At 41.7% G+C, this 23,271-nt stretch overlaps 1 protein-coding gene across 4 annotated transcripts; it reads right to left on the reverse strand.

Annotated features, from left to right (window-relative positions):
* Nucleotides 1–644: 644 nt before the first annotated feature.
* Nucleotides 645–21,974, reverse strand: ttll2 (tubulin tyrosine ligase-like family, member 2). 4 transcript variants are annotated; one of them, XM_072581181.1, is made up of 4 exons: nt 21,870–21,943; nt 14,239–14,414; nt 9,973–10,090; nt 645–3,107 (listed from the first exon to the last, which is right to left on the reverse strand). In XM_072581181.1, exon 4 carries the CDS (start codon nt 3,082–3,084, stop codon nt 1,150–1,152), a length of 1,935 nt encoding a protein of 644 aa, XP_072437282.1. In that variant the 5' UTR covers nt 3,085–3,107; nt 9,973–10,090; nt 14,239–14,414; nt 21,870–21,943; the 3' UTR covers nt 645–1,149. The 4 variants fall into 4 exon arrangements, with proteins under 4 accessions (XP_072437282.1, XP_072437281.1, XP_072437280.1 ...); XM_072581180.1 differs by lacking the exon at nt 9,973–10,090; XM_072581179.1 differs by lacking the exons at nt 9,973–10,090; nt 14,239–14,414 and having other exon boundaries at nt 21,870–21,974.
* Nucleotides 21,975–23,271: the final 1,297 nt, after the last annotated feature.

Raw genomic sequence — 23,271 nt, forward strand, 5'->3', positions numbered from 1 at the left:
CCACCCCCCCACCCACCACCCCCCCCCCCCCCACCCACCACCCCCCCCCCCCCCACCCACCCACCACCCCCCCCCCCCCACCCACCACCCCCCCCCCCCCACCCCCCCCCCCCCCACCCCCCCACCACCCCCCCCCCCACCACCCCCCCCCCCACCCCCCCCCCCCCCACCCCCCCACCACCCCCCCCCCCCCCCCCCACCACCCCCCCACCCACCACCCCCCCCCCCACCCACCACCCCCCCCCCCCACCCACCACCCCCCCCCCCCCCCCACCCACCACCCCCCCCCCCCCCCCCCCACCACCCCCCCCCCACCCCCCCACCCACCACCCCCCCCCCCCCCCCCCCACCACCCCCCCCCCACCCCCCCACCCACCACCCCCCCCCCCCCCCCCCCACCACCCCCCCCCCCCCCCCCCCACCACCCCCCCCCCACCCACCACCCCCCCCCCACCTTTTACAGCATTATAGGTCTTAGTCATGAAGGATAGCTTCCATCTCGAAAGATATTTTGAATACATGGGAACATTAGCTCTAATTTAAGGATATTCATTACTCATTTGGATTCTGGGAGAATGAGAACAGGCATGCACTACTCAGAATGATTGTAGATTATTTTGTTTAATAAAGTTCATTAACCACTCCTTCTTAGAGCTGTTATAAGAAATGAATAATACAGCCAAAGTTACACAATGCAGTGAAGCAGATTACAGGCGGATTGTTAAACATTTACTCCAATATGATTTCCAGTAGTTTACTGCAATAACAATCAGAAAATGACTGCGAAGTGCATTGTATTACACTAATGTAAATAAGCAGAACACTGTTATTTCACTTACTGGTCATATGGTTACTGCATAGCACAATAGACATCTGCTGACCATTATTTTCTTGTGTAATAATGTTTACAACTGTCATATAATACTGTGTGAAAATAAAATTTGTTTCTATCACTTCTGGTAACTGGTTCAGTAGCACCCAATGGTTGGTTTGGTTTCCAGACAAAAATAAATTACAATACCTGTAAACTATTTTTAAATGAAAAATTATAAATAAATTACCCCCAGAACTGTATTTCCATTTGTGAAGAATTGCATACCTTAATTTATAAAATTAAAGTAACTGGGGTTAAAACAAAAGTTCAACTATTTAATTTTGAAAGCAGCATTCACTAAGCAATGGAGGATTCCGTGGACCCCACAGAAAAGAACCAAAACATTCTTTTCTATTAGAAGAGCCATCCAGATGGGGCTCACTTTTACTTTTTGCACTCTTTGGTTGCTGTAATATCTTTGGCATCTTCTGCAATTCCTGCATTATGATCCTTATGTTTATAGGGTCCCGGGAAGCCTTTAGTGTTATTTCATTAAATGGAAATGTCAGTATAAAGTCACCAATGCGGTTCTTAGGCTTCTTATAAACTTCTGAAAGACTGTACTGAGGAAACGATGCTAGTTTGTACCTTTGCAAATCAACTGAAGGAAATCTTGGGCCCATTTTAAGAAAATTCCCATCAGACTGTTCATATTTTGCTCCCAGCAACATTACTCTACCCACTGGATTCTGTGTGCGTATATAACTTCTGTTCATCTTTTCTCTCATCTGTGAAGTCAAGGTTTTCTTTGGCAGTGATCTAGTGGGCTTCACATTCTTTATGCATTTCTTAGTGTCCAAACAATAGATAGACACAGCACCTGTAGAACTATATATCTTCTTGATATTTTTCCCAGAATCTTCCCCATTGGAACGTGGCATGTGGGAGAACTGTTTGCTGGTATAAGATGATTTGTTCTCTTCTTCTATTTTTTGGGAATCCATCTCTTGATCTTCACTTTGGTTGTACCCATTAGATTGATTACAATTTTTACGATAGACTAACAGTGAATCATTTTGGGTACTGGACCAAATTTCTTTTGCTTTTTTGGAAGCATTGGAGTGAAGAGGCAGCACATTTCCAAATGAGTTCGTCACATAAAAGGAAGGATGGCTCCGAGAAAGTATATTATATTGCCAGGGACTTGGGTAACCACGTTGACGCAACCTATCGACCTCTTTATAATTCAGCAGATCAACGAGGTCATATAAAAGCCCTTTCTTCACTATTACATCAGCATTACAGTCTACCATTAGTGCTGGACTATAATTTACTTCTAAAAGCCATGGTTTTATGTTTTCATCTATTAGGATATCAAACCCAAAGAGTTCAAGACAGTTAGGAGGGGATGGAATGGAGGGAGTAATTGTTAGCAAAGTCATTGTCACAATATTGCTTATCCTCTGCCACATGAGTGGTTCATTTATATTAAGACTATGCAGAAAAGCACGGAATTGACTCATTGTCCATTTGCAACCAGAACCCACCCGTTCTTTATCCACTGTGTAGGAAGGTCCAAATCTATTGATGCTGGTGTTTGTCAAATGAGCATATACATTATCTAAAGATGCAAGACTATACTTTTCTGTCCCAAACCGCACCAGACCTTCTTGATAAATATAAACTATCAATGGACAGAAACTAGTGACACAAACATAGATTCGCAAATCAAATTTGTAACCAGAGATAAGAAGAGGATTGCTGATATATTTTTGTACGATAACAGAACAGCTGTAAGTCAAATCTTTAATATCTTGAAATATAAATATTCCTCTACCGCGAGAGAGATCAACAGGCTTGCATATCCAGTATCCAAGCTTTCCACCATTTGCCTTCTTGTCTTTTGTATATTCAGCGACAAATTTGGTGTAATCATTGGGAAGAATGAAAGCTATAGGGCTAAAGTTATATGTTGTAGAGCCATAAACCCCTGACATACGCTTTAAATTACGAGCAAGATTGTCTTTTCGAGTTATGCCCATGATTTTTGGGTAGTGGATCAATCTTTGCCAAGGCATAATGTTTTCATACTCTGCATTGGAAAAACCTGATCGCCAATATAAGTTCCAATCATTTTCATCCTGTTCTTCCTCATTAAATTCCACCCAACCACGCTCAAGGAGAACATCACGCACAATTTCAGGTGTGCCTTCATGGAGACGAAAGACCAATGACTTGGTTAGATCTTCTGATCCAGATTGACATGACATGGTTCTATGCAGTGCTTACTATCCTTTAAAGGCAGAGAGAGAGAGGGAGGGAAATAAAAGATTAATAATTCTTAGATCACAACATAATGACAAGTCCATTGCTCAATCTAAACAAAATCAATGTATGTTGGGCAAGTGAATTTGAAAAGTTAAGTTAAAACAATACAATATTCCAATCTAGCCAATAATTAAGCACCATACCTCACTAGTTACTGGAATGAATGTATTAAATTGATGTAGCAGTAGCATTCCATTTCTGAAGGAGCAGTGTTTAGAGATTGTCTAAAAAATGTGAAGACCAAATATAAATAAGTGATTTGGATGTGAATATAGGAGGTAAGACCTCCCTTGTACATGATACAAAATTGGTGTTGCAGTGGACAGCAAAGAAGGTTATCTCAGAGTATAATGGGACCTTGATCAGATGGGTCGATGGGCTGAGAAGTGGCAGTTGAAGTTTAATTTAGAATGTGTGATGTTGCATTTTGGAAAGGCAAATCAGGGCAGGACTATACCTAATGGTAGGATCCTGGGGAGTGTTGTCAAACAAAGAGACCTTGGGGTAAGCGTCACAGTTCCTTGAAAGTGGAGTCGCAGGTACATAAGACAGTGAAGGCAGCATTTGGTACACTTGTGTTTGTTGGTCAGTGCATTGAGTATAGATGTTGGCATGTCATGTTGATGTTGTACAGGACATTAGTTAAGCCGCTAATGGAAAACTGCATTCAATTCTAGTCTCCCTGCTGTAGGAAAGATGTTATGAAACTTGAAAGGGTTCAGAAAAGATTTGCAAGGATGTTGCCGAGGTTAGAGGGTTTCAGATATAGGGAGAGGCTTAATAGGCTGGGGCTGTTTTTCCTGGAATGTAGGAAACGGAGGGGTGACTTTATAGACATTTATAAAATCATAACGGACATGGATAGGGTGAATAACCAAGGTCTTTTTCCCAGGATAGAGGAATCCAAAATCAGAGGGCACAGGTTTAAGGTAAGAGGGGAAAAATTCAAAAAATAACCTAAGGGGAAAGCTTTTCACACAGAGGATGGTCCCTGTATGGAAGGAGCTGCCAGAGGAAGTGGTGGAGGCTGGTACAATTACAGCATTTAAAAGGCATCTGGATGGGTACATGTACTGGATGGATTTAGAGGGATATGGGCCAAATGTTGTCAAATAGAACTAGATTAATTTATGATATCTGGTCAGCATGGACGTGTTGAACTGAATGGTCTATTTTCATGCTGTTCAACATGTGACTCTAGATTCCGAATGCTGGTGGCAAACTGATGGGAATTGTGTTGTGTTCGTGAACACAGAATTACACTCTCCTACTAGATTGGTAAGTAGCATAGGTTCAAATTACTTGAAAATCTCAAAATCGCTTTACCTAACAGACAAAATGATAGTTGCTTTGTACCTGCAAACTATGTACTTATCTTTAGCCAAGTACGTTGTTAATTGGATTCCGCGTAGCCACTGGTCATGTGATGTTATTCTCATTTTTGGTCATTCAACTCAAAACAGTGACATGGAATGGAGAGGTGGCTCCCTGCCCTCAACTTATGGATTTTGTGAGCTGGTAATACATCTAACAGGACATCTAACTGCCTACTGATTGATTTAAAAGATATTATGCAATGCAAGTGACCAGTTAGGCAATTAATCATTCTGTGAATCCATCCACTTTTTCACTATTTTCACAAAGAGCACAAAGCTATAAAACCAAAAACAATGAGCTACAATTTAAAGATTTACACTTACATTCTGGTTTTGTGACTGTCTACTTAATTCTTGGGTTTTTTAATATATAAATCAGGTCTTGAAATCCCTAGCTGCAAGTTGAACCAATGACCCAGAATTTTCAGTCAATGCCAGTACCTCATGAGAAAAGTCAGTTACATACATGTTGGCAGATGCAAATCTTAAAATTGGAGTTACGTGCTTGGCTGCTCATAAATTACAAAAAGTCAAGTCTGACTGAATATTGGAGCACCTGACTGAAACAGTAGGAGGTAAGCAGCGAAACAGCCGAGTTTACTGTCAGATAGCTGGAAAGGATGGTGTTAAACATAGAACAGTACAGCACAGTACAGGTCTATTGGCTCTCAATGTTGTGCTGAACTCTTATCCTACTCGAAGATCAGACAAACCTACATACCCTTCACTGTACTATCTTCCATGTACCTATCCAAGAGTTGCTTAAATATCCCTAATGTATCTGACTCTACTGCCACTGCTGGCAATGCATTCCATGCACCCACCACTCTGAGTAAACAGCCTACCTCTAAAATCTCCCCTAAGCGCTCCTCCAATTACATTAAAATCATGACCCATCATGACAGACATTTCTGCTCTAGCTATCCACTCTATCTATTTTGTACACCTCTGTCAAGCCACCTCTCATGCTTCTTTGCCTCAATTAGAAAAGCTCTAGCTCCTCAACCTTTCTTCATAAGACATGCCCTCCAGTCCAGGCAGCATTCTGGTAAATCTCGTCTGCACTCTCTCAAGTTTCCACATCTTTCCTGTAATGAGGCAACCAGAACTGAACACAATATTCCCAGTCCTGGATACAGGACTCTATAGAATTGCAGCATAACCCCGTGGCTCTTAAACTCAATCCTCTTGCTGATGAAATCCAACACACATGCCTTTTTAACAACCCTATCAACTCGGGTAACAACTTTGAGGGATCTATGGAATGAACCCAAGATCCCTCTGTTGCTCCATACTGCCAAGAATCCTGCCTTTAACTCTGTAAAGTGCATTCAGATCCAACCTTCCAAAGTGAATCACTTCACTTTTCTAGGTTGAATTCCATCTGCCACTTATCAGCCCAGCTCTGCATCCTGTCATTGTCCCGTTGAAACCTACAACAGCCCTCCACAGTATCCACAACTCCACCAACCTATGTGTCATCGGCAAACTTACTAACCCACCCTCCACTTCCTCACTCAAGTCATTTGTAAAAATCACAAAGAGCCACAGGTCCCAGAATTGATCCCTGCAGAACACCACTGGTGACTGAGCTCCAGGGTGAATATTTTCCATCTACTACCACCCTCTGCCTTCTATGGGCCAGCCAATTCTGTATCCCGACAGTCAAATTTCCCTGTATCCCATGCCTCCTCATTTACCAAATGAACCTACCATGGGGAACCTTACCAAATGCCTTGCTAAAATCCATGTACACAACATCCACTGCTCTACCTTCAATAAGGATTGTCAGGCATGTTCCATCCCTCGCAAAGCCATGCTGACGATCTCTAATCAAACCATGGTTTTCCAAGTAATCATGAATATTGTCTCTCAGAATCCTCTCCAATACTTTGCCTTCCACAGACATGAGATTGACTGGTCTGTAATTCCCAAGGTTATCCCTATCCCCTTTCTTGAATAACATTTGCCACCCTCTAATCATCTGGCACTACTCCAGTGGACAGTGAGGACGTGAAGATTATCGCCAAAGGCGCAGCAATCTTCACTTCCTGTAGTTAGCTTGGGTATATCCCATCTGGCCCAGGGGATATATCCATTCCAAATTTTCAACACAGCCTCCTTCTTAACATCAAACCATTTGAACATATGAGTCTATTTCACGCTTTCCTCAGAAATGTCATGGTCCCCCTCTGGAAAATAAAGAACATGAAAGCATGGGAAGGGTTAAAGCATGAAGACCACTGGCAATCTGTGGTCTGTAAAGGCAGGATGGGATATGAATAGTGGAATGCTCTTACACCAATTAGCAGAGTAAGGTTAAGGCTGAAAGGGCACTATGGCGAGATAAGATAACACAAGTAAGAAAGCAAGTTACTCTGTTAAATGTTATTATGACAGGATTGGGATTAATTAGTTAGTAGAGTCAGCTTGAGACAGGAGACTATTGTAATAGATGGAATAGCTAAATATCTATCATGACAGGTTAGTCTGAAATGGAAGATCACTGTAACAGAGTTAGCAATAAATATCTAACCATGACATTAGGATAACATTAAGTAGAATGTACAACTAAAGAGATAATGGGAACTAATATCACTGGTTTATTGTGCAGCTAGAGTGAGGTACTTTGATTAATTTGGTTGGACATGCTGACAAGCTAACAGAAACATGATAAAAAAAAATAAAAATCCACGGACCCTGAGGTTCGGGGTCATTTGAGAATCTGCTTTCTCAGTGTCACGGTTTTGTGTTTGCAAATAAAGTACCTACTTCTTGAAGAACTCTGTCTCCTGGTGATTCTCTATATTTTCTCCACAACACCCCTCAGTAGTGAATACTGAAACAAAGTATTCATTGAAGACCTCCCCTATCTCCAACTCTAGACACAAGTTCCCTGCAGTATCCCGAATTGGCCCTATCCTCACTCTTCAGAGTGTGGTGCTGGAAAAGCACAGCCCGTCAGACAGCATCCAAGAAGCAAGACAATCGACGTTTCAGACATAAGCCCTTCATCAGGAATGAGGCTCATGTGCCAAGAGGGCGGAGGTAAAAATGGGAGGGGTGGAGCTGGGGGGGTAAGGTAGCTGAGAGTGTGATCGGGGTGAAGGTGATTGGTCAGAGAGGATGGTGGAGCAGATAGGTGGGCAGGAAGATGGACGGGTAGGACAGGTCAAGAGGGCAGTGCCAAGTTGGAAGGTTGGATCTGGGATAAGGTCGGGGGAAGGAGAAATGAGGAAACTGGTGAAATCCACATTGATCCCATGTGGTTGGAGGGTCCCAAAGTGGAAGATGAGGTGTTCTTCCTCCAAGTGGCAGGATATAAGGGTTTGGCAATGGAGGAGGCCTAGGACATGCATGTCCTTGGGGGAGTGAGAGGGAGAGTTAAAGTGTTCAGCCACGGGCTGGTGGGTTGTTTCTTGCATGTGTCCTGGAGACGTTCTCTGAGGCATTCTGCAAGTAGGTGTCCTGTCTCCCCAATGAGGAGGAGACCACATCAGGAGCAATCGATATAGTAAATGACGTGTGTGGAAGTGTAAATAAATCTCTGACAGATGTGGATGGCTCCTTTGGGGCCTTGGGCAAATGTGAGGGGGTTGGGGGGGGGGGGGGGGGGCAAGGAGGTGTGGGCACAGGTTTTTCAATTCTTCCAGTGGCAGGAGAAGGTGCCAGGAGAGGAGGGTAGGTTGGTGTGGGGAGAGGGGGAGCGTTGACATGACGAGTGACTGCCAGAGGGAATGGCCTTTTCAGAACATATCACTGGTAAGGGGTCTGTTTGTAGCTTGCAGAAATGGTGGATGATGATGCAATGTATAATAGGTTGGTGGAGTGGAAGGTGAGGACCAGGGCAATTCTGTCCTTGTTGCAGTTGGAGGGGTGGGGATCGAGGACGGGGGTGTGGGAAGTGGCTGATATGCCTTGGAGGGCATCAATGACCATGTGGCAGGGGAATTTGCGGTCTTTGAAGAAGGAGATCATCTGGTGTGTTCTGTGGTGGAACTTGCCTTCCTGGGAGCAGATGCGGCAGAACTGAAGAAATTGGGAATAAGGGTTAGCGTTTTTACAGGAAGCAGGGTGGGAGGTGTTGTTGTCCAGGTAGCTGTGGGAATCAGTGGGTTTGTAGATGGCTGTGTTGGGTTTTGAGATGGAGAGGTCCAGGAAGGGGAGAGAGGTGTTTGAGATGGTCCAGGTGACCTTAAGGTCAGGGTGGAACGTATTGGTGAAGTTGATGAACTATTCAACCTCCTCGTGGGAGCACAAGGTGGCACTGATACGGTCATCAATGTTGCGGAGGAAAAAATGGGGCAGTGTAGTGGCAGATGGACCGTTCCACATACCCGATGCAGAGACAGACATAGCTAGGGTCCATGTAGATGCCCATGGCTACCCCTTTGGTCTGGTGAAAGTGGGAGGATTCAAAGGAGAAATTATTGAGGAGGAGGACCAGTTCAGCCAAACAAGTGAGAGTCAGTGGAAGGGCACTGGTGGGGACAACGGGAGAGAAAGAAACAGAGGGCTTGGAGACCTTCGTCATAGCGGACAGATGTGTATAGGGACTGGATGTTCATGGTGAAGATGAGTCGTTGGGGGCCAGAGAAACGAAAGTCAGTCCACCTTATCCCAGATCCAACCTTTCAACTCGGCACTGCCTCTTGACCTGTCCATCTTCCTTCCCACCTATCTGCTCCACCCTCCTCTCCAACCTATTACCTTCACCCTTACCTTCATCTACCTCAGCTCCATCCCCTCCCATTTTTATGTCAGTCTCCTTGGCCCACAAATCTCATTCCTGATGAAGGGCTTCTGCCCGAAACATTGATTCTCCTGCTCCTCGAATGCTGCCTGTGCTTTTCCAGCGCCACACCCTCGACTCTGATCTCCAGCATCTGCAGTCCCCACTTTTGCCTATCCTCACTCTGGCCATCCTCTTGTTCCTCACACAAGTGTAGAAGAATGCCTTAGGACTTTTTTTTAATCCTACCTGCTAAAACAGTTTCATGTACCCTTCCAGCTCCTCCAAGTCCATTCTTCAGTTCCTTCAGTTACCTTGGAACCTTCTAAAGGCCTGTCTGATCCTTGCTTCCTCGATATTAAGTAAGTTGTCCCCAAATTTTGTAGATTATCTTTCTTAAAAGGATAGGATAGAGTTGAAAATGGAGAAGAACTTCTTCAAGAGGAATAAAAGATGATGTAATTGATTTCAATGATTATATAGGATGTACAACACAAAAACAAGCCAGTCTGACCAATGACTCAATGCGGGTGTCCATGCTCTACTGAAAGTCCTCCCATTTTTCCTCATCTAAATGTAGTCATCTATTCACTTCTGCCACAAATGTTTTCAGTTTCCCCATAAATTTGCTTCAAATACATCCTGAGAGAGTATTCCACATCCTTGCCACTCTTTGTGTAAAACTGTTTCTTCTGAAATTCCCTATTGGATTTCTTGATTACCTTATATTGATGAACTCTAGATATGTTCTTCCTAACAATGTGAAACTTCCTCTCTGTATCCATTCTCCAAAAGCCTTTCATAATTTTGTAGGCTTCTGTTCGATCACTTCTCAGCCTTCTGTTGTCAAGAGAAAAGAGACACAGCCTGTCGATCCTTTCTGATATGTATGCCCAAATATTTTTGGAATAATCCTTGTAAATCTTCTCTGTCAGCTCTGCAGTTGCTCTATATCCTTTTCATATAGTGATAAAAGCTGCACACGGTAATTTAAAATGTAGTCTAATTAAAGTTTTAATACAGGTTTAGTATAACTTGATTACTTCAGCCCTTCTAATAATAAAGCCTAGTACTTGTTCTTCTTATGACCTTGCTAAACGGTGTTGCAACTTTTGGCGATTTGTGTAATTGTACTGTTCTATTCTTCTATTCCACCTAGACTTCCACCTACTTTCTTCCTTTGAAAACGGTGTTGAACTTTATTTACCAATTATTTGCACATCCCTGTAATTTTTCACATTTCTCTTCAGAATTGACCACTCCACTCCCCACCAGAAACTGGCATCATGTACAAATTTAGAAATTAGATTAGATCCCCTACAGTGTGGAAACAGACCCTTCGGCCCAACCAGTGCACACCGACCCTCCGAAGAGTAACCCACCCAGACCCATTTCCCTCTGACTATTGCACCTAACTTATGGGCAATTTAGCATGGCCAATTCACCTGACCTGCACATCCTTGGACTGTGGGAGGAAATTGGAGCACCCAGAGGAAACCCAGGGGAGAATGTGCAAACTCCACACAGACAGTCACCCGAGACCAGAATTGAACCTGGGACCCTAGTGCTGTGAGGCAGCAGTGCTAACCACTGAGCCACCGTGCCACCCTAAATCATTGTTATGATTCCAAAGTCCAAATCATTCACATAAATTGTGAATAGATGTGATCCCAGCACTGATTCTGTGGGTAGACACTTCTCATCCTCTGCCACTCTGAATACTACTTCTTTAATCACACCTTCTGCTTTCTGTCTTGAAGCATCCTAGCAATCCAATCTGCAACTTGTCACCTGACTCCAAATTCAGTGATTTTTATTCATCAGTACATTAGAGACATTTTATTAAAGACATTTTCAAAATCTGGATTAACTACATTTTCTGCAGTACAGCTGTCTGCTTTCTTAATCCTGCCAATAAAAATCAATAACATCAATCAAACAAGTTTTGCCTGCAAAAATCTATCCTAACTATTCATTATTATTCTTGTTTCTATATATGTTCTACTATTTTGTTGTGAGATATCATATTATGAGATATTGTGTTATAAGTTATCTTTAACTCACTCATCAGCTCACTATATTCATTAATACAGGGTTTCTGTTCATCCATAACTCTTTACCAACCTGTTATTTACTATAGCAGTTTCATTCATTCATTCAGAAAACTGCGATTCTGTAGTATATTTTACTATCCAAATTTAAAACAGCCCTTTCTAATCAAAACAACCCATTTCAAAATTACTGCATTTTCATACATCATCAGCCCTCGCTACAAGCAGTGTTTACCTCTGAATAAGTTTGGCATACAGAACAATATCATCCCCATCAAGACTCCACAAACATTATATTAATCAGCCCTTACTGACCAGCTCCTGGACCTGAATAGATCCCCAATTAGTGTGTACTTTTTAAACTAGGCCATTATCCCTTTAACTAACTGACAAAACAGTGCTTCCATTAAATTGCATGAATGAATGAATGAATGAAACTCATATCAGCAAATAGTAAACAAATCTCACAAACCAGCTGTGATAATCAGTTTAAAGTCCTGTATTTTTTTTAAGTATAGGTACAATTTTTAACTTATTTAGACCTATAGTAAGTAGGCCTAGTTTTTTTTAAAACTAACATTTACTAACTTCAAAGACAAAAGGATTAACACCTCTTAATTATGCAAGCAGACAGGACAGACACTCTTAATCCAATCAGCATTTAGCACGTTTTAACCCATCTCCTGTTTCCCAGAACAGAAGCCCTTCAACTTTTGTCTACTATAGATACAATGTAACACCATAATAATGGAATTTTAATAAATGTAAGAACTATGATATCAAGATGCTCTTGTAAGAATTGTATTTCAGGATTCTATTGCCACCTCGTGCTTGTGCTGTGATTGCCGAATAAAAGGCTATTTTCACCACTCACCGATTCCAGTAAATATTTGAATACGATCCACACTCTCCATGAGTAAGAATACCATTTTTCTCCTTACCACTGATATAAGAAGAATGGTCTGTAATTCTCTGGATATATTGTTCCCCTGTTAAATGTATGGTTTGCATTGGGCTTTCACCCAATCTGTTGGTATTACAACTGCGAATGAATTATTAAGTATCAATAGTAATACCTCTACTGAATCTTCTTTAGATTGCCTTAAATTACATGATTGTAATTTATTCAGTCCAACTGTCATACCATCTGAGCTTGCTTAGTTTAGTCAATACATCCTCTTATTTTTATTTAAACACACAGTCCTCATCAATTAATTTTGTTCCCACTTGTTGTATCTTCCAAATATTGAATTTAGCTTTAATATTTCTGTCATCTCGCTATTGTTACTTAGATTAGATTAGATTAGATTAGATTCCCTACAGTGTGGAAACAGGCCTTTTGGCCCAACAAGTCCACACCAACCCTCCAAAGGGAAACCCACCCAGACCCATTTCCCTCTGACTAATGCACCTAACGTTACAGGCAATTTAGCATGGCCAATTCACCTGACCTGTACATCTTTGGACTATGGGAGGAAACCGGAGCCCCCGGAGGAAACCCACGCAGACACGGGGAGAACGTGCAAACTCCACACAGACAGTCGCCCAAGGCTAGAATCGAACCTGGGTCCCTGGCACTGTGAGGCAGCAGTGCTAACCGCTGAGCCACCCTGCCACCCGTTATGGTATTATCTTGTTTCTCCCTTAATGGTTCTATTCCACATTTTTTTGGGGGATGAGGATCTCGCTCACTAGGCCAGCATTTATTGCCTATCCCTAATTGCACAGAGGACAGTTAAGTGTCAACCACATTGCTGTGGGTCTGGAGTCACATGTAGGTCAGACCAGGTAAGGATGACAGTTTACTTCCCTGAAGGACATTAGTGAACCAAATGGGTTTTTCCAACAATTGACAATGGAGTCATGGTCATCATTAGACTCTTAATTCCAGATTTTTGTTGAATTCGAATTCTACTCTTTGCTGTAGTAGGATTTGAACCCAGGTCCCCAGAATATTACCTGAGTCTCTGGATTAACCGTCCAGTGAAAATACCACTAGGCCATCACTCCCCATTCTATTGCTGTGCCTGTAAAATATTTAACTATTTTACATTTGTTAACCATTGTTCATTTCCATTGTTCTTCTTTGCCTTCTTAACTTTTAATTTTTGGCTGTGTTTACTTATGCCACAATACTAGTGGGAAGCACTCCCTCCACATGTTCAGATACAGTGAGAGTCTGAGGGTTGACGTTTTGCAAAACTAAAAGGACTAAGAACCTGTCTAAATATGACAAATGGGTCCCAATTCCAGCATTCCCACCCTATTCCTAGTATCTCAATTCTCTATTGTGAGGGTACACATTTCCTTGTCCGCTTATGGCTCCATAGTTTTGATTCAGGCACTTTTTGAAAAGGTAAGTGAAAACCATTTTACCTATTCCACTACAGCTCCTCTGTGCCAACTCATGTTTGCATATATCACCATAGCTCCCATGAGAACACTCAACCTGTCCACTATCCCCAATAAGTTCCTCATACATTCCATACTAATTCATTGTCCTTCCATTTCCATTCATTCATGTGCACAACCTATAGGCCTATAGTAACAATGACATGTGTGGAAGTGCTCAAACAACATCACCCATTCACAAATTGCATTTTGAAAAAGAACAACTGATTTTACAACCCTGTATAAAAAATTGTCAATTAATCATACCATTGAAGTATCAATAACAAAAGCTTTAAATATGACATTGACAAAACAGATCACAAAAAGATAATTCATAACCACAGTTATGTCAGTCATGTTCTCTACACCATTATAAAAATATTATGTAAGCAAGTTTGTTTACAAGTTTCAGAGCTTCTAACAAAGCCTTATACTGCATGTCAGATCTTAATTAGATCTAATTGAACATTAGTTCAATGCCACCTATAAGGCACCCTTCAACACTAGCCCTCACATCATCCACTTAATCTTACAAAAGAAACTTACAGCCAGTCTCCACAAGATGCTGCAGTACTCGAAATATTAACGTGTTTGCTTCATCAAGAAACAGGGCAAGGAGTTCTGGTTTTGAATTCCATTCTAACAGTTGGGCATCCAGTATCAGTGGCACAGAGCTTGTACCAAGTTGATTGTTCCATGACTAGTCAGTCATTGCAGCATCCCTGTGAAGTAGCACAAACCGTAAGCTTTCATACCATTCTCTGTCCCATTCATTCAACCATTTTTGGCTTATATAATCCTTTCCTATGGATCCATTCCATGAATGAGAAGGATTGTCGGGAGTAGTCAGGGAAGAAGCTGATGATAATGTTGATGATAACAACAAAAGGGAAGAAATACAATAGAGAATACTGGTCTCTTCCCTACTCCATTTACTACCAGAAAATATTTGTCATTTAAAAACTTGGCTATCCACACAGTCTCCTGTCCAGTCTATCTTACACACCTATCAACTCAAATTCATCCAAATCCTCCTACCCATTTTTAAAATTTGCACCATATTTGCTTCCATTCATCGTATTTATACTATTTGTATTGACTCCCAGTCCACCAACCTACTAGAATCTTTATACTGCCTCCCTCTATAAACCTTTCCTGATCTATAATCCTCTAGTACAGTCAAATACTCTTGGTCTGACTACTGGCACCAAGCTCCAAATTCCAGAATTTTCTCCTTAAATAGTTTAAAATGTAAAAATCTTTGATTTCTCATTTAAAACATTCCTCAAAACTCTCTTAATGATGGAGTTATCATGAGACTGAACTCTAGCTGGAACGATTGGCAAACCAGTAAGGAATGTAAAATTGGGCAGAATATCATTGACATTATTCATTGCACTGGTTTAGCAATTTCTTCATGGTGGCTGGAGGTCAATGCTAACTAGCACATCTTGAGAACCTAAACTTCCACTCAACATTTCCCTCCTTTGGTGTCAATTATACCTTATTTGAATATACTGCTGAGTTACATAAGTGTCTTCTATTGTGAAGACTGATGCAAGTATTTATTCAACTCCTCTGCCATTTCTTAGTTCCTCATTATCATTTCCCTAGCCTCATTCTCATAGGTGTCTATGTTTGCTTTGACTTCTGTCTTTTTTTAAATGTATTTAAAAGAAACAATTGCTATCCATCTTGCTATTGCTTGCAAGTTTATTCTCAAGATTTATCTTTTGCCTCTTCATTTTATTTTGATTGTCTTTTACTGGTTTTGAGAATACAGCAATATAGTTAGCCTACCTGAAGACAAGAGACACATGACCATTATTCTAAACAAATCAGACTACTTTAAAAAGGCAAATGCTCTGCTTTCAGATACTGACACTTACCAGCAAGTGGTGATAGACCTGACCACACAATTAGAAAACAGAACCTCATCTTTGTTAATAGGACTTCAAAGATTGGGAGAATTAAAGAGGACAGACTTCCAAAATATGAAATCAGATGGATCCAACACACCATGCTTCTACAGATTAGCAAAAATACACAAACCTGGGGCCCTCCTCATACCCACAGTCTCTCTACCTGGTACACCAACATACAGACTAGCCAAGGAACTTCACCAAAAACTAAAACACCTAATTGAAGATTCACGCCACTCCATTCACTCCACCCAAGAACACCAGAATATATTAAAAACACCAAGATAGAAGAGGACGAAACAATGGTCTCCTTTGACATTACAGCCCTTTTCACATCAATTAACATTGACCTAGCCAAAGAAACACTGGCATCACTACTAGGAAAACCAATACCACAAACACCAGACAGCACCAACCTCATCAGCAAAGCCAACATCCTCAAGCCTGTGCCTGACCACCCACTTCACATTCAATAACAAAACCTATACACCAAAGCAATGGAACACCCATGGGATCTCCAAGATCAGGGCTCATAGCGAAAGCAGTATTACAGAGAATAGAACAAAGTATCCAACCCAAACTTTGGGTCCACTACATGGATGATACCTTTGTCATCACAAAACGGAACAAATTAGAGAAAACATTCAACACCATCAACAATATCCTGACAGGCATAAAATTCAAAACAAGGAGGTGAAAGACAATAGACTCCCATTCTTAAAAGTAAAACAACAAACACAGACCAAATACTTAACTTCAGAAGCAATCGTCCCAATACCCACATACGGAGCTGCAGCAAGATATTATTTCAATAAGCTACATCACACTGCAGCATCCAAGAACTACAAAGAACAGAAGAAAAATACCTATATAATATTTTCAAGAAAAACAGGTACCCAATAAACATAATCTGCCAATTCCTCAGAAACAAACCCAAACAGGCAGACACAACGCAACCAAAAACTATAGCCACATTTCTGATATGTGTTTGATGTAATGTATTGACTTCCAGACTACTCAGACACCCTGGCATCATGGTAGCCCACAAACCAACTGCCAACACACATAAACAGTGACTAATGAACCTAAAGGATCCATTAGATACTACCAGCAAAACTAATGTCATTTACAAATATACCACGCAAGGACTGTGAAAAAACACTTTATCGGACAAACAAGCAGAATACTTGCCACCAGGACATATGAACCACCAACTAGCCACCAAAAGACATAACCCACTATCACTAGTTTCCATACATACAGACAAAGGACACCACGTTGACCGGGACAACACACACATCCTTGGACAAGTGAAACAAAGACATGCACGAGAATTCCTTGGAGCCTGGCAATCTAGCCAGAGCTCTATCAATAAACACATCAATTTAGACCCCATCTACCTTTCTTTGGGGAAACAAAAAAACAGAAATGACATCACCCACTTTAAGAAATCAAGACCTATAAAGAGAGGTGGAATATACCACCAGCACGTCACTGGAAGCTCTCACTAAAAGCTCTCACTGATGATGTTACCTAGTCATGGTGGCAAAACATCTGAAAACAAACCTTCCAGCTCAGTGAGCTAACTTACATCCATAGCATCGACCTGAGCTACAAATCTTCTCAAAAATCATGAATATTCCCAATCCTCTGGCTTACCACTATCTTTGCCATGTTGCATGTTTCTTCTTTCGATATGATACTTTCTTGAACTTCTCTGGTTAACCATGGTTGGCTTATCATGGGGAAAGGTAGAAAAGTAGAGTTGAGGAATATCAAATCTGTCATGATCGCTTTGAATGGCATAGTAGCTTCAATAGGCTGAATGGCCTTCTTCTGTTCCCTATTAACATCAAACTAACAGGCCTGTAGTCTTGGTTTTCTCTCCCTCCTTTCTTAAATAGTGAGGCTGTACTTGCTATTCTTCAGTTTTCAGGAATCTATCGAATTTTTAAAGATGACTACTAATGAATCTACTAAGTAGTATGTAACTGCATGCTAACTAATCCACTTAGTTTTGAGCCCTACTTTTTCATAAATACTATTGTTCTCCACAACTCCCTTGTTTCCCTAGTATTTCCAGGAAATTTTCTGTAGTTCCCCCTGTAAATGCTGACACAAAGTAATTGTTTAATTTTTCTGTTCTTCATTACAAATTCTCCTGTCTCCATCTGTAATGGACCCACATTTGACTTTGCTAACCTTTTCCTTTTCATATACCTAAAAAAGCTTTTATGGTGTGCCTTTTTGTTACTCACTTGTTTACATTTACATTCACATTCACTTATTTTCATTTTTTAATCAATTTGTTGGTTATCTTTTGCTGGATTATAAATTGCTCCCAATCCTTGGGCGTATTCTGGCAATCTTATAAACCACTTATTTTAATCGGATGCAATCTTTAAGTTCCTTTCGTTGCCATGGTTAATTCACTTTTTGTATTACATATTTATTGTAGACCACGTAATATTAGCCATTGCTGTCTATCATCAAATTCTGGACATAGAATATCTTAATTACCCTATAATTTTCAAACAATGTAAAACTCAATCCTATTGTGCCCTTAACTGCCAAATTACAATTGGCCTCTTCTTATTACATGATACTAAATCTTCCTCAACTTTGTTTGTTTGAATATAATTCTGTTTTCTGATCCTATTAGCATTTGCCTTCATTTTATCTGCCTTCTAATTTATTTGCATCTTTTTAACTTTCTGTTATCCATTGTGTCCCTCTGTTCCCAGCTTTCTTGCAGGTTCACATTTTCTGCAAATCTAGTTTAAACCCTCATCAACAGTACTCACAAATGCCCCGATGAGCATGCCAATCATATTCCTGCTAAGGTACAACCCTGTTCATCTTATACAGACCTCATCTGCTCCAGAACTAGTCCCAATGCCTCAGAAATCTGATGCCCTCCCTACTACACAAATTCTCCTGTCATGCGTTCAATTGCTCAATCTTTCCATTCCTATGCACACTACCACAGGGAATAATCCTGAGCTTAGTGCTTTTGAGTCCTACTTTTTAATTCCTTTCCTAACTGCCTAAAATATGCTTTAAGGACGTCATCCCTCTTTCCTTATCATTGGTATCATTGTGATCCATAGCCACTAGTTATTCTCCCTCTTGCAGAAGAATAGCCGGGAGCTGCTCTGAGACATCTGTAGGATTGAGGTTTCTTTTCGATCATTGTTTATTTTCACATAAGAAAGTCAGGAACTAAATTATATTTTGTTTAATTATGGACAATTCCAAAGCATTTATTTTCAGTTAATGAAGAAAGCCAGGTGAAAAGTAGGGCATTGATTTTCTGATTGCTATTTTACAACTCAGCTAATGTATACTTGGGTTAACATATGAGAGTAATTTGAAAGAAAATATATGTTTACTCAAAGGCACAGCTTGCTAAGTGATAGGTCTAACAGTCAAGATTATAGTAGCGCTGGAAAAGCACAGCAGGTCAGGCAGCATCCGAGCAAGAAAATCAACATTTCAGGCAAAAGCCCTTCATCAGGCTTTTGCCCAAAACGTCGATTTTTCTGCTCCTCGGATGCATCCTGACCTGCTGTGCTTTTCCAGCACTACTCTAATCTTGACTCGAACCTCCACATCTGCAGTACCCACTTTCACCTAAGTGATAGGTCTGAGTATATTAGTCTGTGAGATTATTTTGAGGTTTAAATTGTTTTAGATATCAACAGTTGTTGTATAGTCTTCTGGCTCTTGTAGCTAAAGGACATTATCTCCAAAATATCTGATTCAGATGTATCAATTCAGACATTTAGGGTAATAGTTAACTACTAGGAGGTAACACTATATGTTCTAAGCAAATGCATTATTTGTTTATTGTTACACCATCATCTTGCTACAGATCTTTGGAACTGGTAAACAAAAAGAGGTAAGCTGTTATAAAAGGGAAAAACAATGACTGCAGATGCTGAAAATCAAATACTGGATTAGTGGTGCTGGAAGAGCACAGCAGTTCAGGCAGCATCCAATGAGCAGCGAAATCAACGTTTCGGGCAAAAGCCCTTCATCAGGAATAAAGGCAGTGAGCCTTATCTCTCCATGCTTCAGGCTCACTGCCTTTATTCCTGATGAAGGGCTTTTGCCCGAAACGTTGATTTCGCTGCTCGTTGGATGCTGCCTGAACTGCTGTGCTCTTCCAGCACCACTAATCCAGTATGTTATAAAAGGGACAATTACCTAAAATGACTTGCATGTAAAAGAATGACAGGAGGAAGACAATTACTGTTTTTAAAGAAAATCAATCAAGAATTAGGCATGGACTACCTAGCAAATCCAAAATTGACCATAAACTGTTCATGTACAAATAAGCTAATTATAGCTCAAGATACCTCTGTTCATCTACAGAATTGGAATCAGAATCCCTACAGTGTGGATTTTGGCCATTTGGCCCAAGAAGTCCATACTGACCCTACAAAGAGTATCCTACCCAGGCCCATTCCCCTATATGTATCAATCTACATTTACCCTAACTAATGCATCTAGCCTGCACATCTCTGAACACTACAGGCAATTTAGCATGGCCAATTCACCTGACCTGCACATCTTTGGACTGTTGGAAACCCATGCAGACATGGGAAGAATCCCGGGGAAGAATGTGCAAATTCCACACAGACAGTTGCCAGAGGTTGGAATCAAACCTGGGTCCCTGGCACTGTGAGGCAGCAGTGCTAACCACTGAGCCACCGTGCACAGGGCATTGTAGCTAGTAAGGGTTAATAAGGCCTGAGTTTTAATGATGCAGTGCACAAGAATCAGATCAAAGATAAACATAAGAACAAGGAACATAGCAGGAAATTCAGCCCCTCGAGCCTGCACTGCCATTTGAAATGATCATGGCTGATCTCATCTTGGTCACTCTCTACAGACCTTCAACCCATTACTATTTAAAGATCTGTCTATCTCGTCCTCACATTTACTCAATGTCCCAGCATCCACTGCACTACAGAGTAGTGAATTCCACACATTCATGACTTTGACAGAATTAATTTCTCCTTATCTAGTTTAAATCTGTTACCCCTTAAACTAAAACTATGACTTCTTGTTCTAGGTTGCCCCAGATGAGGAAACATCTTTTCTACATCTATTTTATTAATGTCCTCTAGCATCTTGTAGACCTCAATTAGATCTCCTCTCATTCTTATAAACTGCAAAGAGTATAGCCCTAAACTGCTTAATCTCTCTTCAGAAGATAAAGTCATCTCTGGAATCAATCTAGTGAACCTCGTCTGAACAGCCTCCGGTATAACTACATCCCTTCTTAAGTAAGGTGACCAAAATTGTATGCAATACTTCAGAGGCAGTCTCGCTAATGCCTTACACAACTGCAGCAACACTTCCCTAATTTTATATTCTATCCTTTAGCAATAAATGCCAAAATGCCATTTTCCTTCCTGATTACCTGCTGTACCTTCATATGTGTTTTCTGTGCAAAATTAGGGATTAGCAACAAAGACTGGCCTGGTCACAGATCTTCACATCCCACAAATGACAAAGAAATATTCAAAATGACATGACTCCAGATGTCAACAAAAACATCACATACAGCCTCCCATCCTTACTACCACTAGCCCATCTTGCCATGATCACCTTCCGGTTGCTAACATACATTACCTTCCCTCACTTCTTGCACCCACCCAAAGCTGCTACACACTCCTTGTCCCTTTGCCTCCACACACTCCCTCATTCCCTCACTACCACACACTCCTTCCCTTTGACCCTACATACAGCCCCTCCCCTCTCCTCTCCTCTCCACCTCAACTCCCCTTGGTGTGCCCACTTGCACCACCTCCCTTCAGCCCCCAATACACCCTTTCTTTTACCATGTTCCCCATGCAGCCCTCCTTCTGCATCACAGCCTCTCTCCCCTCTACTCCACCCATGCCACTACCGTGCATTGCCACAGTGAAAAGCTCAACCTCACCCTTGGCTCCACTATTCTCTTCTCCTAAAGCTCCCATCTCCCCTTGCTGCCACATACTCTCCCATCCCTTTCCCTGCGTGCCCCCCTCCCTGCCTCCCTCACCTCCACCTCTCATGCCGTCATATTCATCCACCCACTTTCCCTTCCCTCCCCTTTAGTCCCTCCTCTTACCTCCGTCCCCCTCACTCCCTGCGGCCCCTCACTCTCTACCTCATTGCCCTTGCTCTCCTCATTTTCTTTCCCTCGAGACTGCCCACACACTCCAACCCTCTCCTCTCGAAGCTCCCGTGACTGACACTCACCTCCTATTGCCGGTTCCTCTCCTGCCGGTGCTGGCTGTCGGTAACTCGACCGCTCGATTCCAAACCGTCTTCACGGTCGCTAGGCAACAGCACGCGTCCATGATCATCACAGTAGCCTCTGCGTCACTTCCTGCGTTCCGGCCTGTGGAGAGCGTGTTCACTCGGGGTCAAAGATCACGGAGAGGGTCCAACTGGAGTTGCCTGGGCAACCAGTCTCAGTCTTATTGTCTATCTATTAACACGTGGGCTAGGGTTTCCAACTAGGAGGCGATCATTTTAAAATCTGAAGTTATTTTAGCTCAATAAAGAGATCATAAGGAAAAGTTTGAGGAGGCCATTGAATCTGTTCCGCTTTTCTTAAGAAAATGATCATGACTCCTCTGATTCTGGTCTTCATTTCCATGTTTCTGTTTATCTGCCATATCCCTTCAGTCTGTTGAAAATCAGAAACCTGTCTGACTCAGCTTCTCTGTGGAAGAGAATTCTATACACTGTGGGATATAGGTAAAGCAGTGTTACTTCTGCAACTGGAGAACAAATTACATAATGGCTTCTGCAGAGCGCTGAACTAACTTACACAATTGCATGATTGTTTCGGCAAAGAGCTGAGTTGACTAACCATGCATGCAAAGGTGAAACCATATGAAGGGAGTCAGTTAAGATTAGGATGAGCAACAATGGAACATGTTACGGACAAGTAGATAAGGAGGATAGTGGGAAGAGAAGGTCACTGAGTCATGCCAGCTCAGCAGATTACCTTCAAGTAGCTAAGTTAGTTACAAATAAGGAATAAAACAAACAAGAGTAAAGGGCACTAGGCTTAGAATAGTGGGAGAAGTAAACAAGGGCGGAGAGCAGCTAGGCAGGAGCGGAATACAGTAGGGAATAGTGATAGGTTTGACGCGTTATATATTAGGCCAATGAAGTAAACGGGGAAGTACCGAGAGAGACTCAGTTAAACTGTATAAATTGTGAAGTAATTTTTGGATCTGTGTGCCAACCTGTTAGCCACCTGTCTTGCATGAACATTTCAATAAAGTTCGCTGCTTCAGAATTTGACTCGGACTGAAATTTATTGATACGTGAGCTTTGTTCCTCACAAGTGGGGGCTTTGTCCGGGATGTCAATTATCGCCAGCGGGGTAGACACCGTCAACGGCTGGGAAGGCGTGTCCTGTTCCTTTTAGAACAATCCCGTGTTCCTCGGCGGTGAGTTCCCCCTTCTGGTTGACTGATTGAGATCCAATGAGAGTCTTTCTGAACTACGCAAAAGGGTTGTAAGTGAGAAATTTAAGTAGGCACAGAGAGACGTCAAGCCAGGTAACTCCGTGCACGGACCAAGGTAAGAAATATGACTTTTAAGTACTGCCTTGGTGGCTGGGATTGAGTTCTAGTAGTTAATG

This window comes from Chiloscyllium punctatum, chromosome 11 (genome assembly GCF_047496795.1).
Source record: "Chiloscyllium punctatum isolate Juve2018m chromosome 11, sChiPun1.3, whole genome shotgun sequence".
NCBI classification, from domain to species: Eukaryota; Metazoa; Chordata; class Chondrichthyes; order Orectolobiformes; family Hemiscylliidae; genus Chiloscyllium; species Chiloscyllium punctatum.

Excerpts from the sequence above, each read along its gene's own strand:
- ttll2 (XM_072581179.1), bottom strand. The coding sequence starts at position 3,084 with ATGTCATGTCAATCTGGATCAGAAGATCTAACCAAGTCATTGGTCTTT.